The sequence below is a fragment of the Hyperolius riggenbachi genome, chromosome 10 (assembly GCF_040937935.1).
Source record: "Hyperolius riggenbachi isolate aHypRig1 chromosome 10, aHypRig1.pri, whole genome shotgun sequence".
Lineage (NCBI taxonomy): Eukaryota > Metazoa > Chordata > Amphibia > Anura > Hyperoliidae > Hyperolius > Hyperolius riggenbachi.
Window position 1 is genome coordinate 199295269 of NC_090655.1, and position 22580 is coordinate 199317848.

General features: G+C 44.3%; 1 protein-coding gene across 4 annotated transcripts in view; it reads right to left on the reverse strand.

Annotated features, from left to right (window-relative positions):
• RNF20 (ring finger protein 20) overlaps positions 1–22580 on the reverse strand; it is a 69564-nt gene that overhangs the window by 15476 nt on the left and 31508 nt on the right. For 3 of the 4 annotated variants that reach the window (XM_068255607.1, XM_068255608.1, XM_068255606.1), the window contains exons 7-16: positions 21460–21606; positions 21154–21231; positions 17192–17311; positions 15434–15613; positions 13871–14006; positions 8894–9036; positions 8476–8819; positions 2952–3069; positions 1460–1609; positions 571–783 (exon numbers count right to left, since the gene is read on the reverse strand). In XM_068255607.1, coding sequence (XP_068111708.1) covers positions 571–783; positions 1460–1609; positions 2952–3069; positions 8476–8819; positions 8894–9036; positions 13871–14006; positions 15434–15613; positions 17192–17311; positions 21154–21231; positions 21460–21606 — 1629 coding nt within the window. The remainder of the gene's footprint in view (positions 1–570; positions 784–1459; positions 1610–2951; positions 3070–8475; positions 8820–8893; positions 9037–13870; positions 14007–15433; positions 15614–17191; positions 17312–21153; positions 21232–21459; positions 21607–22580) is intronic. The other variant, XM_068255609.1, reaches the window with a different exon arrangement.

Consider the following 22580-nt stretch of genomic DNA (forward strand, 5'->3'; position numbering starts at 1 on the left):
GCCCTCATACATTGAGATTTAAACCTAGAAGTTTCAAGACACTGTGTACATACACATTACATTTTCATTGCTGAAACAATCATTTGTGACAGTCAAGGGGGAAAATCAACTGAATATGCGTATCCCCTAACACCGTCAACCTCGTCTAAGGCCTCTATTTCACGAGCATCTGACAGGCAGTGACTTCAACGCCTGTCAGCTGCTCCCCTCCACAGGCCGGGCGTTTGCAAGCGGCAGCCCCCATGGTAATGCCGTCGCATGTCAGCACTTGACACGCTTGGTGCTACAACCAATGCCATTCGACAAACGAGCAGTTCAGATATCCGTGGAAAAGAGGCCTTACTGATTGATTATTGTAGTCACTGCTGCTAACTGCACCAAAATATCTCCTGCTTGCTCTACCTCCTCCACAGAACAGCAGAGAGCCAATCAGCACATCACAGCAACTGATTGTCTTATAAGTGGTCACCTGAAGTCTATTTTGATTACAGTTTGAGGACCCAGCATAACTTATACTTCTCAGCATTATGCTTAGTACAAAATTGCAGGCTTAGTGAGGCCAATGAGCACCTGTGTGCGCAGAGTAAGCAGTTGATCAGCCAGTTCCTCCTTTTCCTCTTTTAGAAGTTTATGGATCTGGTTGGATTTGATCCTCTCAGACATGAGTTTGAAGTTTGCATCATCCTTCTCCCTCAGCTGTTGCATAAGGCGAATATTCTGCTCCTGCATGTCTTCGAATGCTTGTCCCGTGACATCCATTTCAGAGAGCAGCGCCTCCTCCTCCTAGATGAGACAAGCAGGTGTGAGACACAGTTACAGTCAGCTGTGGCGTATAACAAATCTTACTTTATATCACAACTCCACATAAACGCGGAGTTGTGCACATCTGAGAAACCTACTTTAATACATAGTTACACAAAACATTCCTACTTCAAGATCAACCAGAAAAATAAATAATAAATAAAGGGTAATTATACTAGTTTATTTGTTTCTGGTTAGTTCTTATGCTGTGTTTAATGTTTTAGATTTAGAGCATAGATGAAAGTGGAGTTTCATGCCACTTTAGGTCTATTTGCAGATATTAGGACTTGGTTGCAGTTTCTGAGTTTCTACAACTATTTGACATGCCCCAAGACTTAATTGCTGGCTGATTCTTAATAATCAGAGCTATGTGTGCCCAATGGGTCTTATATACAGAGAGAGCCTTGGCATTTTGGACTTTCTGTGCTTGCACATGACTGAGTGGTGTATCGTTTGGATGGTATGCTTAGACTTCCACCACACAGAAGTGAGGAGACCCGCTAGGGCAAACAGCTAATTAATAAGTAATCACAGAGGGGAAAAAGGATTTGCAGTTTCTTTTTCTGCAGGCTTCTGACATGGTTTTAATATTAACCTTTCACAGCAACTGTCTGGTTTCCAGTTCTATCTACATAAAAACACAGGTATTTGCACTCACTTGTTTTGCCATGGATAGTCTCTTCTGTAGGGCCTCGGTCTGTTCTTCTGCTGCTCTCATTCTCCGCAGGGCATCCTCATCGGCCATTTTTTTGCTGTCTCTACGCTCCCTCTCCTCCAGCTCTCGGAGCCTCTGTCGCAATTCTTCCAGCTGCAGTAAGTGAAGTACATTATCAGTAAGGTGCAATAATGCAGGTTAGGATTTTTAGGGAACCATATGTAAGAAGGATATGGAGGCTGACATTTATTTCCTTTTAAACAATACAAATTGCCTGGCTCTTCGGCCTCCAATACCGTTTGCCATAGACCCTGAACAAGCATGCAGATCAGAGGTTTCTGACGGAGGTCTGACTAGATTAGCGACATCCTAATTTCAGATGTGAGATTCAGACACCACTGCAGCCAAAGAGATCAGCAGGGCTGCAAGGCAACTGGTTTTGTTTAAAAGGAAATAAATATGGCAGCCTCCATATTCTTCTCCCCTCTGATGCCTGTTAAAGTGCAATAACATATTTGCAAGATGGAGTTGTTTTTAAATGAGAGATTCTTAGTTTATTTTTCAAAACTGTGCTGGGCTGAGAGTATGGGTTAAATGGGTACAGTTCTTATAGTGGCTTGCAGGCTCTGAAGATGCCCCCCACAATCAGCACAAATACAAAATCCATGGTGTTTGGTTAGTGCTAGGCTTGTGCCCAGTTAGTCAGCAAAAATAAAGATCTATGCTGCTTTCGCTTTGAAGATAACAGCAATCATTTTTTTTCCCAGGCGATGTCATCACCTAGCCCTTCTACAACAGTTCATGAACATGAAACTGGTATGTATGGGTAGTGCTCTGCGTGCCCATTTGTGCTAAAAAATATATTTTTTCTATCGGTTACAATTTTAAGTTTTTATAAAAGTTCACTCATCCTCTACCTCCCCCCCACACACACACACACAAACAATGCACAGACTGGGTGAACCTTTTGACCTTTACAAAAACATTATTAAAAGTTAAAAACGCAGATTGAGACTTGCTTCAGAGTCTCTTTAAGGACACACCTCCCTCTGATTTAATACCTCAAAAAATATAAAATACCGAAGATGAAAGGATGATAGGATGATTTTTGCAGTACAAACGTGACACCACCATACCAGATGCATGTCTGTGCGCTATTGTGAGGGGTCTAGGTGACGTTAGTGTCTGAAGAAAGTAATTGCTATTATTTTCAAAATGAAAACAGAACAAAACAAAAAGATTTGCAGCACAAATAGGCACAAATGTAGCACTAATCAAACACTATGGAATTATTTGTGCTAATTGTAGGGGGGGGGGGGGCAACTTCATGCAGAGTGACTGAATCAGTTAAGTAATTAATGTTCATGGCAAAATATAATTTCTTATATACAGGTATTACAATTAATGAAACAAAAATACTTCCATTAGCCACAAACTTCACATGCCAGTCAGCTGAAGCACAGAGCTTTCCATCCGTACACAGAGCACATCATACCTCAGCTTTGCTCTTCCTTTCGGCTGCCATCAGCTGAACCTTATCTCTTTGTTCCTTAGGAGCCGAGCGATACATATCCAGCAGCAGCTTCATATCCCGCAGCGATTCCTGCACCCGCCTGGTATAAAATACAGACAAACCAGCTGATTGAACAAGTACTACATACCTGACTGACAGAGAAGCATAATAAAATGCAACATGTATAAAAAGAAAATATTGGGTTGTCTACTGAAAAAAGTATGGTACTGCTTCCAGTGCTACTTCAGGATTGTGGAAAAAAAACTCACTAAAGTGAGCATTGGCCTATAAAGTGAAACTAGGCCACTAATGAGCACTTGTAATCATCTAAATGTTTTCTCTAGTGGTGGTCAATGAGATGCAAATAATTTCGAGTTGATGCAGGATTATGCAGATTTTGTATGCAAATTTACACAGCTTGAAAATGGACCAATCGAATTTTACCACGGCAGGATATGGTTGGTTCATCTTCGTGCTGCATAAATTTGCATACAAAGTTTGCATAATCCTGCATAAACTTGAAATTATTTGCCATTCATTGACCATCACTAGTGTTTTCTAACCACAGTAATATCTTAAATAGTGAGTAGTACTACTCACTATTGTAGACCTACAGGTTGATATCCCGTGTTCTATGTGTTTGGTTACAGTAATATCTTACTTGTGTGTGCAGACTGTATGCCCCAACAACGCAAAAGTAGACATCTGGCCTAAATATAAAAACACCATTCAAAGGAAAACTTATGCTGGGTATTTACAGGGCGATTAAAGCCAAATATACTAAGTGGATTGATTCCTCTTTCACAAGAGATTGAACAGATAACGATCAATTCACCTCACCTCAATCTCGGTAGATTTCAAAATCATTTGAACTGCACGCATTGTACCGTTCGACGCAGTGCAACACTATGTGTACAGTGTTCTCCTCAGGCTCTTTTAGCTCCACCCGGCTAGTTTTGGTGAGCACCCGGCTGTCATCTGCTCACCTCCTCCTCTGCTGTAAACAGAGTTGCACACAGAAGCACTGGCCCTGCATTCTCTCATCTCGCCCCACCCGGCTACTTTTTCATGCCACCCGACTACCATTTCATGCCACCCGGCTGTAAAAAAATTCTGGGGAGAACACTGGTGTCCATCAATACCCATTGCTTCTCTCCCACCCGATCGTACAGAAATTTTTCTACAAATTTCACCACACTTTCAGTCAATAAACTGCCCATAATCAATCAAAAGTGAACCAATGAGATATGTTGGGAACAACACATGACCAGAAGATTCAATGGTAGTGATTGAATAGTCATGAAAAATAGAAAATAAAAATAGAAACGTATATTGTTAGCTTTAAAGTGATATGCCAACCTCTATGGAAATTTCACCAGGCACCAGCCTGCATAACGCACCCATATAACGGTGGCGTACGTTTCCTGTCCCCACCACTAACATACAATGCCTAGCTTACCTCAAGTCTAAACACCCCACTGCATGTGCATTTCTTTTAGGTGCCTTGTTGGTAGAGGGGAAGTACAATGTATATATTATGCCTAGTACCTGGGATCCCTATCTATGCACCAGTCTGTGAAGGCATGCCCAGACTTGGGGTCGGTTGACCACCATATATTACTGGCAAGATAAATTAAAGCATACTTTAATTTGGATACATTATGGGGTCAAAGGGTGCTCAGTGAACTTTCCACTTAAAAGATCAATGAAAATTGATAATGCAAAACAAACACAAACAAAAAAGGAATCAGAGGGAGGTGTGTCCTTAAAGAGACTCTGAAGCAAGTCTCAATCTGCGTTTTTAACTTTTAATAATGTAAAGCACTATAAGCCCTTCTAAACCGCTGCATCCCCGTGGCAAAACGAGGGGTCTATACCCCCCAAATCCCGTTGAGTCCGGGGAGCGCTTCCTCATAGAGGCAGAGCTTATGGCTGGAGCTCTGCCTCTCAGTGCGTCAATCCCTGCCAATCGCCGCCTCTCCCTGCCCCTCTCAATCTTCCTTCACTGAGGGGCGGAGAGAGGCGGAGATCCGCGCGGCGACTGACGCACATGGAGGCAGAACTGCAGCTGAAAGCTCTGCTTCCATGAGCAGCAAAATCCAGGACCAAGAAAGTCGTGGATTTTGCAGAGGGGATTTGAGGGGTATAAACCCCTCATTTTGCAGTGGAATAGCGGCGGTTTAGCAGGGATTATACTGTTTAATATTACAAAAGCGGAGTTAGACTCGCTTCAGAGTCTCTTTAAAGGCACTGAGAAATCAGCTGGCTGGGGTTCTCCTTAAAGGGAACCTAAACTGAGAAGGATATGGATTTTTCCTTTTAAAATAACACCGGTTGCCTGACTCTCCTGCTGATGCTTTGGGCCAGATTTATCAAGAGTGTCTGAGACAAAAAATTAGTAGGTGTTTAGAATGCATGCAGAACTGTCTCAGGTTTCCTAAGAAATCATTAGATAGTGCAGATTCCTTCTAAAACTGTAAGGACTAGAAGGAGCTAGGAAGGTCTCTCTCTGACAGTGCAGCAGTGCAGTGTGTGAGGGGAATTGCTGTTGCTGAGGTAACCAACACACCTGCTGTCAGCTGAAGGAACACACGTGTATAACTTGTTTCTTTAACTATCTGGGACAAAATTACCAGATAGATAAGCTTCAATTGTAAAAAAATTCCAATTTCTGCTCTGGTGTTTACATACATTCTTTACATGCTCTGCCTGGTGTAATTCTCCACACACTAGTCCGAAACTCCCCTCCTCCTTTTCAACAAATAAACATTGTCAGGGTGAAGGGGAGTTCACCATGGTAACAAAACAGATCGGCAGTGAATGATTAAACAGTAAGCTTTAAAGTGTCAGCGCTAACCTGCTCAAGGAGTGCTTAAAGGATACCACAACTGACATGTGGCATAATGAGATAGACATGGGTATGTACAGTGCCTAGCACACAAATAACTATGCTGTGTTCCTTTTTTTCTTTCTCTGCCTGAAAGAGGTAAATATCAGGTATGTAAGTGGCTGACTCAGTCCTGACTCAGACAGGAAGTGACTACAGTGTAATCCTCACTGATAAGAATTTCCCCCTTTTTTATCTCTTTCTTGCTCTCAGAAGCCATTTTCTTCTAGGAAAGTGTATTATAGTTGGAATTTCTTATCAGTGAAGGTCACACTGTAGTCACTTCCTGTCTGAGTCAGGACTGAGTCAGCCACTTACATACCTGATATTTACCTCTTTCAGGCAGAGAAAGAAAAAAAGGAACACAGCATAGTTATTTGTGTGCTAGGCACTGTACATACCCATGTCCATCTCATTATGCCACATGTCAGTTGTGGTATCCTTTAAGAAGTGGTATCAGCTACTTCTTATTCAGGGACAGTTCTGCCCTGTCCTTAATCTAAAGACAACACTCAGAACTGCCGCAATTTCCATTCCCTTAAGAAAGCATTGGGGAGCTTCTTGCAAACGTGCAGAACACTACCCCCTGCTGGTAAGGACAGATTAAGAAGAAAAATCTGTCGGTAATGCTTTGATAAATCTCCCCGTCTCTCTAAGGGCCCTTTTCCACCTGCAATCGCTAGCGTTCACGCTGAACGCTAGCGATTGCTGAATCGCAAAACCGGCGATTCCCCCGACGTTTGCGGCCGCGATTTTGCTATGCTATGCACTGCATAGCAAAATCGCGGCAATTATCGCTCCGCCGCGCGTTCGCGTTCCCGACAAAAGCGAATCGCGGTAGTGGAAATGACCTACCGCGATTCCTATGTTAAAAAGCAAACCGTAGCGATTGTAAAATCGCTAGCGGTTTGCGGTTTTGCGATTCAGCCAGCGCAAACGCGCTGGTGGAAAAGGGCCCTAATACTTTTGACCACAGCCCCTCAACAAGCACGCAGATCAGGTGCTCTGACTGAAGTCAGACTGGATTAGCTGCATGCTTGTTTCAGGTGTGTGATCCATCCACTACTGCAGCCAAAGAGATCAGCAGGACTGCCAAGCAACTGATATTGTTTAAAAGGAAACATCCATATCCCTCTCAGTTAAGGTTCCCTTTAAGGTTGTTAGCCACTACTCAACTAGTTCTTATTCTAACCAGAATGGTGTGGTACAGCAAATATCACACAGCACTGGGTGGGCTTTTCAAAACAATCCCAAACATCATCCCCTGCTCATGGAAGTAGGTGGACTTTGAGGCAGAAAACTTTAACCACTTAAGGACCAGGGGTGTTTCTTGTGATCTGTGCTGCGTGGGCCATTCAGCCCACAGCACAGATCGTGTGTCAGCCAGGGCGACCAGACTTGTCCCCCCCCCCCCCCCTTTTTTCCCGGGAGGGGTCTGATCGCCGCCGGCTAGTTGTGGTTAGCGGGGGGGCTTCTCAAAGCCCCCCTCCGCAGCGTTTTCCACGCTCCCCTTCTTTCCCTCCCTCCCCTCCTTTATCTGAGCGGCGCAGGACGGACATCCGTCCTGCACCGGATAGGATAGGCTTCAGCCTATCATATGCCGGCGATCCCCGGCCAATCAGAGGCTGGGGATCGCCGATCTGCCTTACGGCGCTGATGTATTGATGTAAACAGCAGGGATTTCTTCCCCGAGTATTTACATTAGGCGTGCGAGCCGCGATCGGCGGCTCGCACACTGTTCACGGTGGCACCCTCCGTGAACTGACATGGAAAGGCTGCTCGTACGAGCGGCCGTTTCCATGTAATACCACTAACGACCCGCCGACGCCTATCGGCGTTAGGCGGTCGTTAAGTGGTTAAAGGACCACTATCGCGAAACGTACCATTTTTAAATCCCAGCATAGTAGTTATACCCAACGAACAGAAGATTCACTATGTAGTGTATTTTTAGGAAGGTTCTCTAAACATCCATATCTCACGGTTATGCTGCAATGTCAGCCACTGTGCAGAGACGCTGACGGACTTTGGAAGCTACTATTCCATCATGGGTGAAGCCTAGTGAATACACTAGGCAGCTGGTCCGTTTTATGTTTTTTGTCCCCCCTTCAGTAGGCTCCCCATTTGTCATGGAAATCCCTGTGTGTACTCACGCCATAACTGTTCATCCAGCGTGCACAGACAGGAAGCGTCCTCCACACTCTGACCCCCACAGGCATCCAGGAAGGCAGCTTTTAGTGCTGACACGATTGCACAGTAAGCTGCTGGTGCCGCTCTTCCGTTTATTCAGCGCGGGGGACTTTGGAAGTCTTCAGGAGCTCAAGTGCTCCCAAAGACGAATCCCTCCATACTGCGCATGAGCAATCGCCCTCTCTCGTGCACTCGGGCATGCGCAGTATGGAGCCACCTGTCTTCAGGAAAACTCTGCTTCCGAAGTCACCCTTGGGGGATTCAAACGGGGCAGCCTGCGCTTGACGAAGGGGACCGGGAGAGGAGCAGTAAGACTCTACAGGACCAAAAGCCTTCCCTCTCCTTAGGTAAGTATCTGGCTTTTTTTAAAAAAAATTTCTTTATTCCCATTGAGTTTAATGGTGTGGGTTGAACAAAAGTGAGTCTTCTTACTTGAGTTCGGCCTTCATCTGTTTAACATTCTCTGCCTCTTTGCGCTTTGTGTCTGGCTCATGCTTTGGTTTATCTTTTGAACTGTCCCCACGGTCCTTTTCTCGGCCTCGATCCCTCTCTCGCTCCTTGTCCCTGTCCCGTCTGTCTCTTTGTTGCTGCTGTGGTGGTGGTGGTTGCACCTCCTCCTCCTCTCGCTTTGGAACAACCTCTGGCTGAGGAGGTGCTGGGGTTGGAGGAGCAGGTTCTTCTGGCTCAGTCTTTACTTCTATGGGTTCTTCTCGAGTTTCCTCCACGCTGGATTGTGAAGGAAGCAGGAAGAGGCCGCTGCTATTTCGAGCACGTATCTAAAAGTCAAAGGAAGAGTTGTGAATCTGCTCATGTACTGATGTTTCCCCCCTTCTCTCTTCCAACTACTTACCTTATTGATATCAGTCTGGATCTCCCGCAGTCGCCTCTTATACCTTTGGACTTCACCCTTCAGCTGGTGATTGTGGTTCTGCAAGCTACTTATCAGGTGCCTCATCTCACGGTTAATAGGACCTGACAGAAGAACATAAGGTGCTATTGGAAGAAATCATTAAATTGCTAAGAATCTTTATTTAATTAAGTATAATAATAAAGGTCTAGTCCAGATAAATCTAAACACACAATCAGAGAAGTATAATGAAATCTAAACACATTTGCCACACCAGTGCCAGATCACCATAACCTTATATCATGGGGGTATGCATATAAACTGGTACCTGAAAGTCTATGGCAAAGCTAGAGCTCTTGATCCCTTCTCTAACCAGGGTGTTTATAATGCACTCATGTTTAGCCTCTGATTGGCAGCTGCAAGTCTCTGACTGACAGCAGCCTTTGCTTGCTACTTGGAAACGTCCTACTGCAATGAGTAATGCCATTATTAGGACACCTGATTGCAGTAGCCATTAAAACCAATAGGACATAACCCACTTTCTGTGATGCTGGGGGCGGGCCATGGCAATGCAGGCAGGGGTGGCCAAAGTTCTTCAGAAGATATTAGAAAAATGGCTGAGACAGCATTGCTGTGGGGGGCGGAGCATCATCTGTGTAATAAATTCCATGTCAGCAGGTAAGCAATTAAACCTTAGACACCCCGCAATCCGGCTGCATTAAGACAGAGCCTGATATGTCTATACTGGAAGGTTTAGTAGCTGAATGTAATATTCATTCAACTGAAGCAGTCAAAACTTTACATGTGAACGCATGATGAAGAGGGGAACCCGAATTAGGAAGCGGCCGCTGCCTAAAGCAGGTAATAGCAGCGGTGAAGGAGCGGGCGGGGGGGGCGCTATACTGGGCACTATACTGGCTATACTGGGCGCTATACTGGCAATACTGGGAACTATACTGGGCACTTTACTGGCTATACTGGGCACTATACTGGCTACTATACTGGTTATACTGGGCACTACACTGGCTACTATACTGGGCACTATACTAGCTATACTGGGCACTATACTAGCTATACTGGGCACTATACTAGCTATACTGGGTACTATACTGGCTATACTGGGCACTATACTAGCTATACTGGGTACTATACTGGCTATACTGGGCACTATACTAGCTATACTGGGCACTATACTGGCAATACTGGGCACTATACTAGCTATACTGGGCACTATACTACCTATACTGGGCACTATACTGGCTATACTGGGCACTATACTGGCTATACTGGGCACTATACTAGCTATACTGGGCACTATACTAGCTATACTGGGCACTATACTAGCTATACTGGGACACACTGGGGGGGGGGGGGTCACGCGCCTGCACCAATCAAGCATTTCCTACCCCGGCTTATATGGGGGTCAATCATTTCCCCCTGGTTTTTCAGGTAAAAGTTGGGGGGTCTGCTTATATGCGAGTATATACGGTAAGTGAAATGGAGCATTTATACATTTCCCTTGCTAAGTTTGCACAAATATTTCTGCAGAAATACAGAATCATCACCTGAAGCTAGGACGCAAATTGAGGTGCCAAAGGGGGTGTGGCCCACAAAAACTGGAAAATCAGTTAACCCTTTGCATTCTCACATGCAAACGCTTTCATACAAAATCAACCATTCAGGAACCACTGCTTTCCCTACAGCTAAGTTAAAAGTTGGGGTGTTTATTACAAAAGAATACACTGTCTTGTATAGTCCCCTACACCGCGCAGAGATACACCAGTATTTGTAGGTGTCCTAACTCTGGCCCTGTAACATGCAGAGTGCAAGCATGCAAGCAAAGGGTTGACCAATTTTGCTGATTTAGAGATCCAGCCCATGGAGAAGCACAACCAGGGCTGTGGAGTCGGAGTCGAGGCAATTTTGGGCACCCGGAGTTGGAGTCGTGTTTTCATAAACTGAGGAGTCGGAAGTCGGAGTCGGATGATTTTTGTACAAAATCCACAGCCCTGTTAAGTATTAGACTAAGGAGTCTGAGTCATTTTGGGTACCCGGAGTCGGAGTCATGTTTTCATAAACTGAGTTGGAGTCGGCAAAATTTTTGTACCGACTCCACAGCCCTGAGCACAACTACTAGATATGATTCACGAGATGCTAATAATCCTAAATAATAATCTGATCATGCAAACTGTATTTATCTTAGAACTGAGCCAATCAAATGCCCTTCTTGTCAATTCTGACTGGCCCAATTCCAAGCTGAATCCAAGGTATTATTTGCATCTCACTGACCATCTCGAATAACTACTGCCCAGTGCATCCTAGGGCCAAGTGATAGACTATATTTCAGAAGAGTGCTTAAAGGACAACCGAGGAGACGTGGCATGATAGACATGTGTATGTACAGTGCCAAGCACACAAATGACTATGCTGTGTTCCTTTTTTTCTTTCTCTGCCTGGAAAAGGTAAACTTCAGGTATGCAAGTGACAGTTTCTGCCCAGGTCGGACTGGGTCAGACTATAGCATAACCCTCACTGGAAAGGAATTAATGCCATAAAACACTTTCCTGTCAGTAAATGGCTTCTGAGAGCAGGAAAGAGGAAAGAGATAGAGAGGCTCAATAGTTCATAGATTTGAGCTCTGGCATACTTCAATGAAGGTGTGTCATTGAGCAGAGACAATGAAACAGTAAAAACTTAATATAAATATAAACTGTGAGTTATGTAAAAAGTCATTCTTAGGAGAAGGAGAATAGATACAATTGTTTATCTCATCCGTTTATTTTCAACTCGGCTGTCCTTTAAAGGGAAGGTCCAAGCAAAATAAAAAAATGAGTTTCACTTACCTGGGGCTTCTACCAGCCTCATGCAGCCATCCTGTGCCCTTGTAGTCACTCACTGCTGCTCCAGTCCCCCGCTGGCAGCTTGCCGACCTCGGAGGTCAGCAGGCCGCATTGCGTACATTTTTACACATTTCCACTAGTGCAGGAACAATAACACATACATTTTTACGCGTTACTGGTTTAATGCGTAAAAATTTACGCATTGAACCACTAATGCGTAAAAATGTATGTGTTAATGTTCCTGCACTATCGGGAATGCGTAAAAATGTACGCAATGCGGCACGCAGACCTCCAAGGTCGGCAAGCTGCCAGCGGGGGACTGGAGCAGCAGTGAGTGACTATGAGGGCACAGGATGGCTGCATGAGGCTGGTAGAAGCCCCAGGTAAGTGAAACTCATTTTTATTTTTTGCTTGGACCTTCCCTTTAAAGTATTTTAGTGCAAGGCAACATGACAGACTTGGAAGGTACAAAGTTAGGCCAGACTGATCACAAAGAAATGTCCCAGCAACAAGGCCTCTTGTGTGTCTTTGTCCTTTTCAAGTATAATGGAAATACAGGAAATTCTTAGCAGTAGGGCTGCACGATTTTAGGGAAAAATTGAAATTGCGATTTTTCACTCAGAAATTGCGATTTCGATTTTTTTCACGATTTTTTTTCCAAAGCAAGCTTTACCACTAAATTGCACATATATGCAGGTGGGGCCTTCTGTGAGGACGCTGGGCTGGGGGCAGTTAATGTGCGGCGTATCGCGGAGTGCTTGAGCCGGGCAGCGGTTTCGGTTTTAAACCGCAAAACCGTGCAGCCCTAACACAAGCTCTGACACACTCAAGCACACTCTCTGACACACACACACAGACACACACACACACACACACACACACACACACACACACACACACACACACACACACACACACACACACACACGCTCTGACAAACACACAGACACACGCTCTGACACACACACAGACACACACACAGACACGCTCTGACACACACACACACAGACACACGCTCTGACACACACACACACACACACAGACACACGCTCTGACACACACACACACACACAGACACACGCTCTGACACACGCTCTGACACACACACACACGCTCTGACACACACACACACAGACACACGCTCTAAAACACACACACAGACATACGCTCTGACACACACACACACAGACACACGCTCTGACACACACACACAGACACACGCTCTGACACACACACACACAGACACACGCTCTGACACACACACACAGACACACGCTCTGACACACACACACAGACACACGCTCTGACACACACACACAGACACACGCTCTGACACACACACACACACACACGCTCTGACACACACACACACAGACACACGCTCTGACACACAAACACACGCTCTGACACACAAACACACACACAAACACACGCTCTGACACACAAACACACACACAGACACACACTCTGACACACACACACGCTCTGACACACACACAGACACGCTCTGACACACACACACACACACACACACGCTCTGACACACAGACACACGCACAGACACACACACACACACTGGCACACACTGTACACTCATCTCCCCACCCCCACCTCCGTGCAATCACACCGCTGAAAAAAAAAGTTACTTCACGGGGCAGCCTTTGAAGTTTCCTGGAGGAAGGAGGTGGGGGAGCATCCCACACTCTCTCGGCTGGAGCTGCCTGTTCTCTCCATATAGCTGTTCGCTGTTATCCTTTTCAGGGAGGGAGAAAGCAGTGGATGCAGCAGAAACAGCTCTGCTTGTGCAGCCACACTCTCCTGAGTCTCCCGGCATAACTTTGTGCACAGCGCTCCTCCCTCCGTCGCAGGGGCTGTGAGGTCAGCAGATACGCTGTCTCTGGGAGATGCAGTGCAGAGTGAGGCGGCATAGAAGCCAGGGATTAGCAGCGGCCGGCGGGAGGTAGCAGAGCGGGGCGGCAGCGCTAGTAGCACAAAAAACCGAAGCTACTGACGATCTCAAGATTGTCTGCATGTGAATCGCGGTTTCGGTTTTAAACCGCAAAACCGTGCAGCCCTACTTAGCAGAACCACCTGGAGCATTCATTCCACTCATAATCAACAAAAATTGTCTCTGACAAACCTGCTTGTTCATTGGCAGCCAGCGTCTGCTCAAACTCTATCCTCAGCATCTCATACTCCTTCCGTACTTGTGCAAGTGTGTCCTCCAGCTGGATCACCTCAGTACGAACCTTCTTTTGGAGAGCCACCTCATCCCGCTGTGAACCAAGGGAGAAACAATAGATATTTAGCTCAGAATGACAGGAGAAATGTTTAAGGGCCCTTTTCCACCTGCAGTCGCTAGCGTTCACGCTGAACGCTAGCGATTGCTGAATCGCAAAACCGGCGATTCCCCGACGTTTTGCGGCCGCGATTTTGCTATGCTATGCACTGCATAGCAAAATCGCGGCAAATATCGCTCCGCCGCGCGTTCGCGTAAAAACCGAATCGCGGTAGTGGAAATGACCTACCGCGATTCCTATGTTAAAAAGCAAACCGTAGCGATTGTAAAATCGCTAGCGGTTTGCGACTTTGCGATTCAGCCAGCGCAAACCTGGTGGAAAAGGGCCCTAAAGGATTACTCCACTTAATAACAAAAATTCCCACTTCTTTAAGTCTTAAAGTGTACCCGCAGTGACATGTGACCTGATGAGATAGACATGTATATGTACAGTGCCAAGCATTCATTCAAATACCTAGGCTGTTTTCCTTTTCTTCGTCTTCTGTCTGAAAGAGTTAACCTTCACGCATGTAAGTGACAGTTTCTCTCCAGTCAGGACCTACTTCGGACCATAGTGTACTCCTCACTGATTACAGCCATAAAACTCCTGGCTGGCAGACAACAGCTTCTGACTGCAGTGTAAAGATAGTCTATATTATTTTGGTTTAGAACTCTTGGAGCCTATTCGCACTAAGGCCAAATGTGGCCCAAATATGCAATGTATCGTCAGCACTTCCCCGCAGGTGAGGAAACGCTGCCTATACTTTCCATTATTTGCCATCTGAATCACATTAGGAGAAGTAAAACAGTATTTCTCTGTTGCGCTTTGGTCAACTCAGCAGTAGCTTGGGCATATGCTCTGGCTATAGGAGTTTGTTTACTGAGAAAGAATCTCCTCCCCTGAAGCCATAGTCTAACAACATCAGCTCCAGCCTCACCTTAATGGCTTATAGACACGAATGTATTTCATAGTTTGCTATTTTTTCCTTTTTTTGTCTCTCCCCTTTTAGAACAGGTGACCTTGTAGTAGAATAAGCATGTAGTCCATTCTGGACTGGGTATAGCATCCATAATGCTAGTCTACCTGCAGCTACCTGGACCTGTGACAGTCTTTGAGCATCCCCGAGACTCCTCCAGAGTAAATGTGACCATGGCAGTCCCCCTTCCCCCCATATTTTACAAACACTTTCACTGCCACGCTGGAGATACAAAGGACACTTTATATTTTCCCTGGTCAAAAAGACTGTATATCCATGTTTCAACTGAAAATGTGTACAGGTGTACTCTGATGTTGATGTCACTGACAAGGTCCACTACATCTATTCTTGTTGCTAGAATTTTTTTCATACAGTCCACAGCAGAGATCCAGAGAGGCCCACACATGACAGTGGCATGACTTGATAGGCTTATGGGGGAACATCTCACCTCTATGAGCTCTAGCTGACGCTGGTGATTGCCGCGTGTCCCGTGCAGTAGGGAGCGAGCCTCATCCAGCTGCGTTTTCAACTGCAGTGACTCATTGTAAAGGACAGAGAACTGTGACTGCATGCAGCGGTATTCTGGAGACACGCGAACATTGTCCTCCACTGCTCTTGCCAGCTCCTCCTGGTTGGGGTGACAAGGAGAAAAGGGAATAGAAAGGTTAAGTCATACATTACTTACCAGAAGTTTTTGTGTTGTGCTGATAATACGGTGTAGTGCTAAGATTTGTTAAAATTACTACTTTACCATAGCCACCCCTCTACAAAGCCGGAGGAAACTAACGATATCTACAAAACACAGGAACCCAGTGATGCCTGTGAGTACCTATCATCCGATAGGACCGTCATAGCTCCTAAAACACTAGAACAAGAAGGGCTCAGCCTTTAACCGCATTCTCCTATTAAAAAAAAAAAAAAAAAAAGTGCAGGGATCGAATCTCTCTCTTTAAAAAAAAAAAAAAAAAAAACCTATTCCCCTACTGACTAGGTAATATTTTTTAGTTAAAGTAGCTGAAGAAGTGGATTTGCACAACAGCTCAGCATTTTCAAATCTGCAGTGACTCCTTCCATACGCCTCACAGTTCAGGTTTTCTTTAAAATCTCTCATAAAAGCGAGGTTAAAAGGTGGCCACACACCATACAATTTTTTAAATATCTGTTCAATTCAAGAACTGCTATCAATTTTTCTGACTGATTGTAACATTTCAAAAATATGACCAATGTACCACACACCTATGTTCAATTTTTCCCTAATTATGATAAAAATGATTGGAAAATGAGAAAATTGCTAGGGTGTATACATTAATCAGAATTTTCATTTGAATGAAAAAAAGTTTGATTTTTTTCGGGAGATCCGATCATATTTATCGAATTGCCATGAAATTGGATCATTTTATCGTATCGTGTGTGGCCACCTTATACCAGGTATCTACTGTTTTCAGTAGAAAGGCTTTTGGGTTCCCTTAGTTCCTCTAGAAAAACCTTCAGGCCAGTTTCAGACTAGAGATTGGCAGCAGCCAAAAACAGACCTTCTGGCCGACATCCCCACAGGAAGTGACACTCACCTGCCATTTCGGAAATACGGAAGTGCGTGGAAGTCTATTGTAAACACAGCCTTCCACACATGCACTCCTGCAATGCCACTGCCAACATTAAAAAAAACAACCTGCGTCACCATAGACTTACATGACTTCCAGCCCAATGCAGATTGCCGCAGGTTCCCGCACGGCAACATAGGAATGCGCTCGCGTTAGATAGGGCACTTCCGAAACAGCGTACCGCGACGTGGGGAGTATGAACTAACCCATAAACTTTCATTAGGCTGTGGTGGGTTGCAGTAAATGTACCACACCGCCCCAGTGTTTGTGCGTTTCTGTATACCTTATAACAAGATCACAGGAAGGCACTGTACCATTATCCCTTTTACTAGTGTTTAGATTGTCGCATTGCAAAGGATTCTAAATTAAGCTTGCTTTTAACCCCCATGACCAACTCAGGAATGATGATGATTCTTATAACACATGAGAAGTCAGTAGAGAGCTGGAGAAAGGAAGGGGTGCTTTCTGCGGTCTCCCTGTGCACTCCAGCAGTGCCCTGTAAGCAGATGCTTTTTGGCAACGTGGACCCAAGTCACATGACCACTACTTTGGGATGCATGTACTCATTTTGGTAAATATGGGAGATTGGTAAATAATAGTAAAACCTGCAGTTCCTGGTTCTCATCAGTCACTTCCTGCAGGTCCTGCTTGAGCTTCTCCAGTTCCTGCAGACGGTTTACAGCCAGTTCTTTATTCATGTCCACTTCAGTAGTCATCTCTTCAAACTGCAAGCAAACCGAGCAACAGAGAATGAAGAAAATGTTCTTCTCATCGAAGAGGACCTGTTCCCTACCACTGAGAAATCTACTATGTTTAGTGCAAGCTGAACAAAACAATAAGGCCCTTTTTAACACAACAGAATTTGTGTGCGATTTGCATTGCATTTGCTCTACATCTAATGCAAGTCAATGGCATTGTGTTGTGCAAATTTTTGCATGCAATGTTTCTACAGAAAAACAAAAACAAAAACAGCCTACGTGTATGCTTTCCTGATACCTCCATGTTATCATACTTCCTGGGTCAGCTCTGCCCCCTTGACCCCTATAGCACCCTAATTAAACTATAAATAGAGCCACAGCTTCCTCCCCCCTCCATTTTCTTTTGTCCTCAGACACTATAGGATTCCTTGTATTACAGGTCACAGCAGATATTTATAACTTTCTCTTATCTCTTTCTTTTAGGTTTCATACATTTCATTACCATAAGTTCTTTGAGCACCTTACCCTTTGAAATTACCTTGACCTTCCGTGACTCAGACCATTTGCTAATATGTCCGTCTGGACCAAGAAAAGGAAAGGAGGTATCAAAGAGGACTATAGCGGCATAGATAGTTAGACTAATTAAGGCCGCATACAGAGCTAGAGGTGGAGAAACTTTACCCACAACTTCTGCTCACTCTACTAGAAGTCTGTTTGCATCCTGGGCAGCCTCTGCTGGGGTTTCCCTCATGACTATCTGTAAAGCAGCTAATTGGGCTACTCCAAATACCTTTATAAAACATTATAATGTTAATCCTGCATTATTGACTACTGTAGGTTTTGGAAGAAAAGTTCGCTCTGCTGTGGATAAATAAATGTTATATTTTGCATCTAACCCCTCCCTTCTGGTGTTTTTACTAGTTAAATCCCAGGAAGTATGACGACATGGAGGTATCAGGAAAGCTAGAAAATTTGTACTTACCTCTGTAATTTTCCTTTCCTGATACAACTCCATGTCAGCATACGACCCACCCTTAATTTTTGTTGTGTCTGAGTACTATTGACGAGAATGGAGGGGGGAGGAAGCTGTGGCTCTATTTATAGTTTAATTAGGGTGCTATAGGGGTCAAGGGGGCGGAGCTGATCCAGGAAGTATGCCGACATGGAGTTGTATCAGGAAAGGAAAATTACAGAAGTACAAATTTTCTAGCTTTTTTTCCTGCACCGGTCATGTGATTCGCATACAGTGCAAGTCAATGGGAACTGCAAATTTTCGCATTCCAAATGCAAAATTATGAATGCAACAATGAAATGTATTAAATACAATTTCTTGTAAATTAATGTAATTGGCATGCGCATAAAACATACAAATCGCAAGGCGAGAACCCGCATAAAAATGTGTACAAACAAAAGATTCAGAACCTAACCCCCCCCCCCCCCCCCCCACAAAATGCAGAATCGCAACTGTAAAAAAAAGTGTAAAGGCTGCCTTACATTTCCACTTTTATTATGATAAGCTGTATAGAGACAGGTGTAAAGGCTGCCACTATATCACATGTGCCCAGAAAAACACACTTTAGGCCAGGACACACTAGGAGCACTTTTCTAAGTGCCTGTGATTTGAAAAGCTCTTACTAATGTAAGGCTATGGGTGTGATCCCACTTGAGGGATGTGATTTTTAAAAATCCCCCATAGCATTGCATTAGCAAGAGCTTTTCAAATCACAATGCTTAGGAAAGCCCTGACAGTTTGTTTCAGATCTTTAAATATACCAGAGACAAGAAGCGTCTAAGGTACCCTACTTACCTGGGGCTTCCTTAAAGGACATCCAAGATGAAAATAAATTCATGAGAAAAACAATTGTATCTATTATCCCCCTCCTAAAAATAAGTTTTTTAGATATCCCACAGTTTTATTTAAATCTTGTTTTTAAGTTTTTACAGTTTCATTGACTCTGCTCAATGACACATTCACTGAAGTATGCCAGCGCTCAAATCAATGAATTATTGACCCTTTTTACCGCTTATGTTCTCAGAAGCAATTTACTGACATAAAAGTGTTTTATGGCTGTAATTACTGAGGGTTATGCTATAGTTTGACCCGTTCCCGACCAAGACAGAAACGGTCATTTGCATACCTGATGTTTAACTCTTTTAGGCAGAGAAAGAAAAAAAGGAACACAGCCTTGTTATTTGTGTGCTTGGCAATTTACATACACGTCTATCTCATGTCACATGTCACCTTGGTTGTCCTTTAAGCCCCCTTAGGGCCGCTTGTCCCTTGCTGTCTCCCTGGGTGGCTCCGTTAGCTGGCTATTTAGCCCAAAAGCCTGGCCAAATCGCGCTTTATCGCGCATGCACGGCCAGGCGCATTCCCTCATCAAACTCCCTTCCCTGGGAGCAATCTGCGCAGTACTACTGCACAGGCACAGAACGCTCCCAGGGATGAGCGATTCTCGTATCGGGTTCCCTTTAGGAGTTTTATGATTATTTCTTTTTGGGGGGGGGGTTATAATCTTCAGGCGAAAAAAAAAATGTTCTCTCCCAAACACTTTATTATCACCCAATCCAAGCATGTGAGTTTGCAAAGGAGGACTGTTCACACAACTATGGGGAACGGCTTCTTAAACAATACTAGCCCACACAGTACAGTACTAAACAAACTTTTTTTTTTCACTTATAAAAGGAAATTAAAACTGCAAAAGTCTAAAAAAGGGGGAAAAAGTAATTTTTGGGAGTAGGAGATACAATTATATATCTCATCAGTTTATTTTCACATTAGATTTCCTTTAATGATTCCCAAAGACAGTGAACGGCGATTCAATAAAAAAAACAAAAACATTCTGAAAAGAGAAACATAATCCAGGTCATATGAGCTGTCTGCTGGCGCACGTCTATTTAGGGATCAGTATAGAACGCCCCTCTGGTAATCTCTAGCCATCCTGACATGCCCGCTCTCCATTGCATTAAGAGGACAACTCCTAAAGAAAGTCAGACTGTGACGCGGACAGTGATGTCTGCGGGTCCTTACAGCGCATGCGCGGCCTCTGTCACCTCTAACAGCTTCCTCCCCTCTGCCGCGCAGCGCACGTCAATGACCTTGTGATTACTGTGAGCCAATCACATTGATCAAATGTTTAAACAGGGAAAGGGTGACTCTGGTTCTTAAGAGGCCAGAACCGTCCCGGTCACAGAGTGGTTAAAGGATTTTTAATTGGTGCTTATGTTTTTTTCACATATAAATTGTTTTTTTTTGGGTGACACTAAGTAATGGGTGCTAATGTACCTATACTCATTACCCTGAAAGAGGATTCCACATAGGACCCCCCTTCCCCCATACTATTAACCCCACTTGAGCACTGAAGGTGTGGATGAGCCCCTTGTCTTTAATACTAAGGGAGCTTTGCAAGGAGAAAAAAGTGAGGATTCCCACCTCCCTCATTCTCCCAAACGTCAAGAACCAGGTAAGCCAGTTATATTCATGCAGCAGAACCTCCGCTTATGGGCCCAGCTTTCCTTGGAAATACCAGTTTGTATGTTGGCATGCGTGGGGTCACTCCATTTCCTATTATTTGTATAAGAAACTATACATGAACTAAGTATGTATTTTTGCTATCTACCCTTCTCTCTACTGTTTGCTGTTCATCATCAAAGACAATAACGGTGCTTTACAAATAAAAATGAGTAATCATAATCTGTGCTTAGAAAACAGGATCTAAGCATCTTTATTAGAATCATGGTATGTAATCGCTGGGCCAGTAATCAGAATGCTTTTACACGCAATACAAATCTCAATATGCCTATATGATATCTATCCTTTTTATGTATTACTCTGTAGCCATTTTGCAATAGTAGTTGTGATGCTTTACCTTTTTTGAGTTGATGGTTATTGTTCCTCCGTACAAGCTGCTGCCTGCACCATACACCTTGTAGCCTTTGGAATTGACCTGTAACAGAAAGAAAGACCTTCAGATAATGAATCACTGAGAAGTCCTACTCTGCCATACATAGAAAGAGACTCTGGCACATGGATTGTCTGTGTTTCACCATGTGGACCAACGCTTCTTGACATTTTAAAACTTTTAGTTAATTAGAAAAGGATATTTGGGCACCTGTTAGTCAGAAAAGCAGAGGATATTCCATACTGTTCACCAGAAACAACCCCAGCGTCTTACCCTCTCCAGGACTTCAGACAAGTGTCTGTTCAGGCGCTGCTCTCTTTTGCGGACTTTGTCAATGTCCCACTGGAGATCTTCAATGAGACTGTCTAGGTGTGAGACACGGGACTCCGCATTCTCTAGGCGAGACTGCAGCTGGGAGAACTGAAAGGAGAAAGAGTGATGAGGCTTTAAGGTAGAGACACCCCAAATTTATTGACTGCTAGGTCATCAAAGCACAGCTACATAGATACCTGAGACACATACTGTACACAGGAGCCCAATGCGTCAACTATGCGCACATTCTCATTATTTCAAGTGATAATCTGATGTCTGTTTCAGTTGCAACTGTATTCTCCTGCAGTAGGAAGTCTCCTGTTGCGCTCCATACTACAGTACCTTCCACGTAGCACACATATGAGCCTAAATATCCCAAAAGGGCATGACTGACTAGAACAGCTAGATCACACTTGACTATTATCTGGAGTCTGTACAGGTTAATTCAGCTGACATGAAATGACAGCTGAAATGAGATGTGTACTAAAACCAGCTTCAGAAAACTGGACCACTAATAAAAAGGTTAAAATTGTCGCTTTCACCAGCGTGCCACCACCTGTCCAATATCAGGGTCTGAAGGAAACATCACAAGACCAACCTTCCTCTTACAAGGAAACCAACGTTTGAAAAGTAACACCACCTGAATGGCTCCAAAATACTGGAAGTGTAAAGCGTTGACCAATAAGGATGGTTTTTCCTTAGGGAAAGCAGAGATACAGTACGTAGTAAGATACTGTAAGTGCTTGCCCTCTTTGCAAGCCTGCTTTCACCCCTCAGCTAGTGGACAGTTACTCACCACAGCGGCACAAGCAAGGTAAAGCCCGAGGAGTCGTTTGCACTGCAAATCTAATTTTCCTACATTTCTACTGCATTTGTGTTTTTCAAAACTCAGCAGAGTAGAATAGGTTGCAAACAACTGAGGGCCACATCTAGAGTATAGGATACAGTTTTGGGCAGAACACTATAGGAAGGACCTTAACGTACAACAGGTACAAAGATGGGCAACTAAATGAATCAGTGGGATGGAGGGTCTCACTTGCCAAGAAACCTGATTAACATCAGATTACATCAGAGACAATACA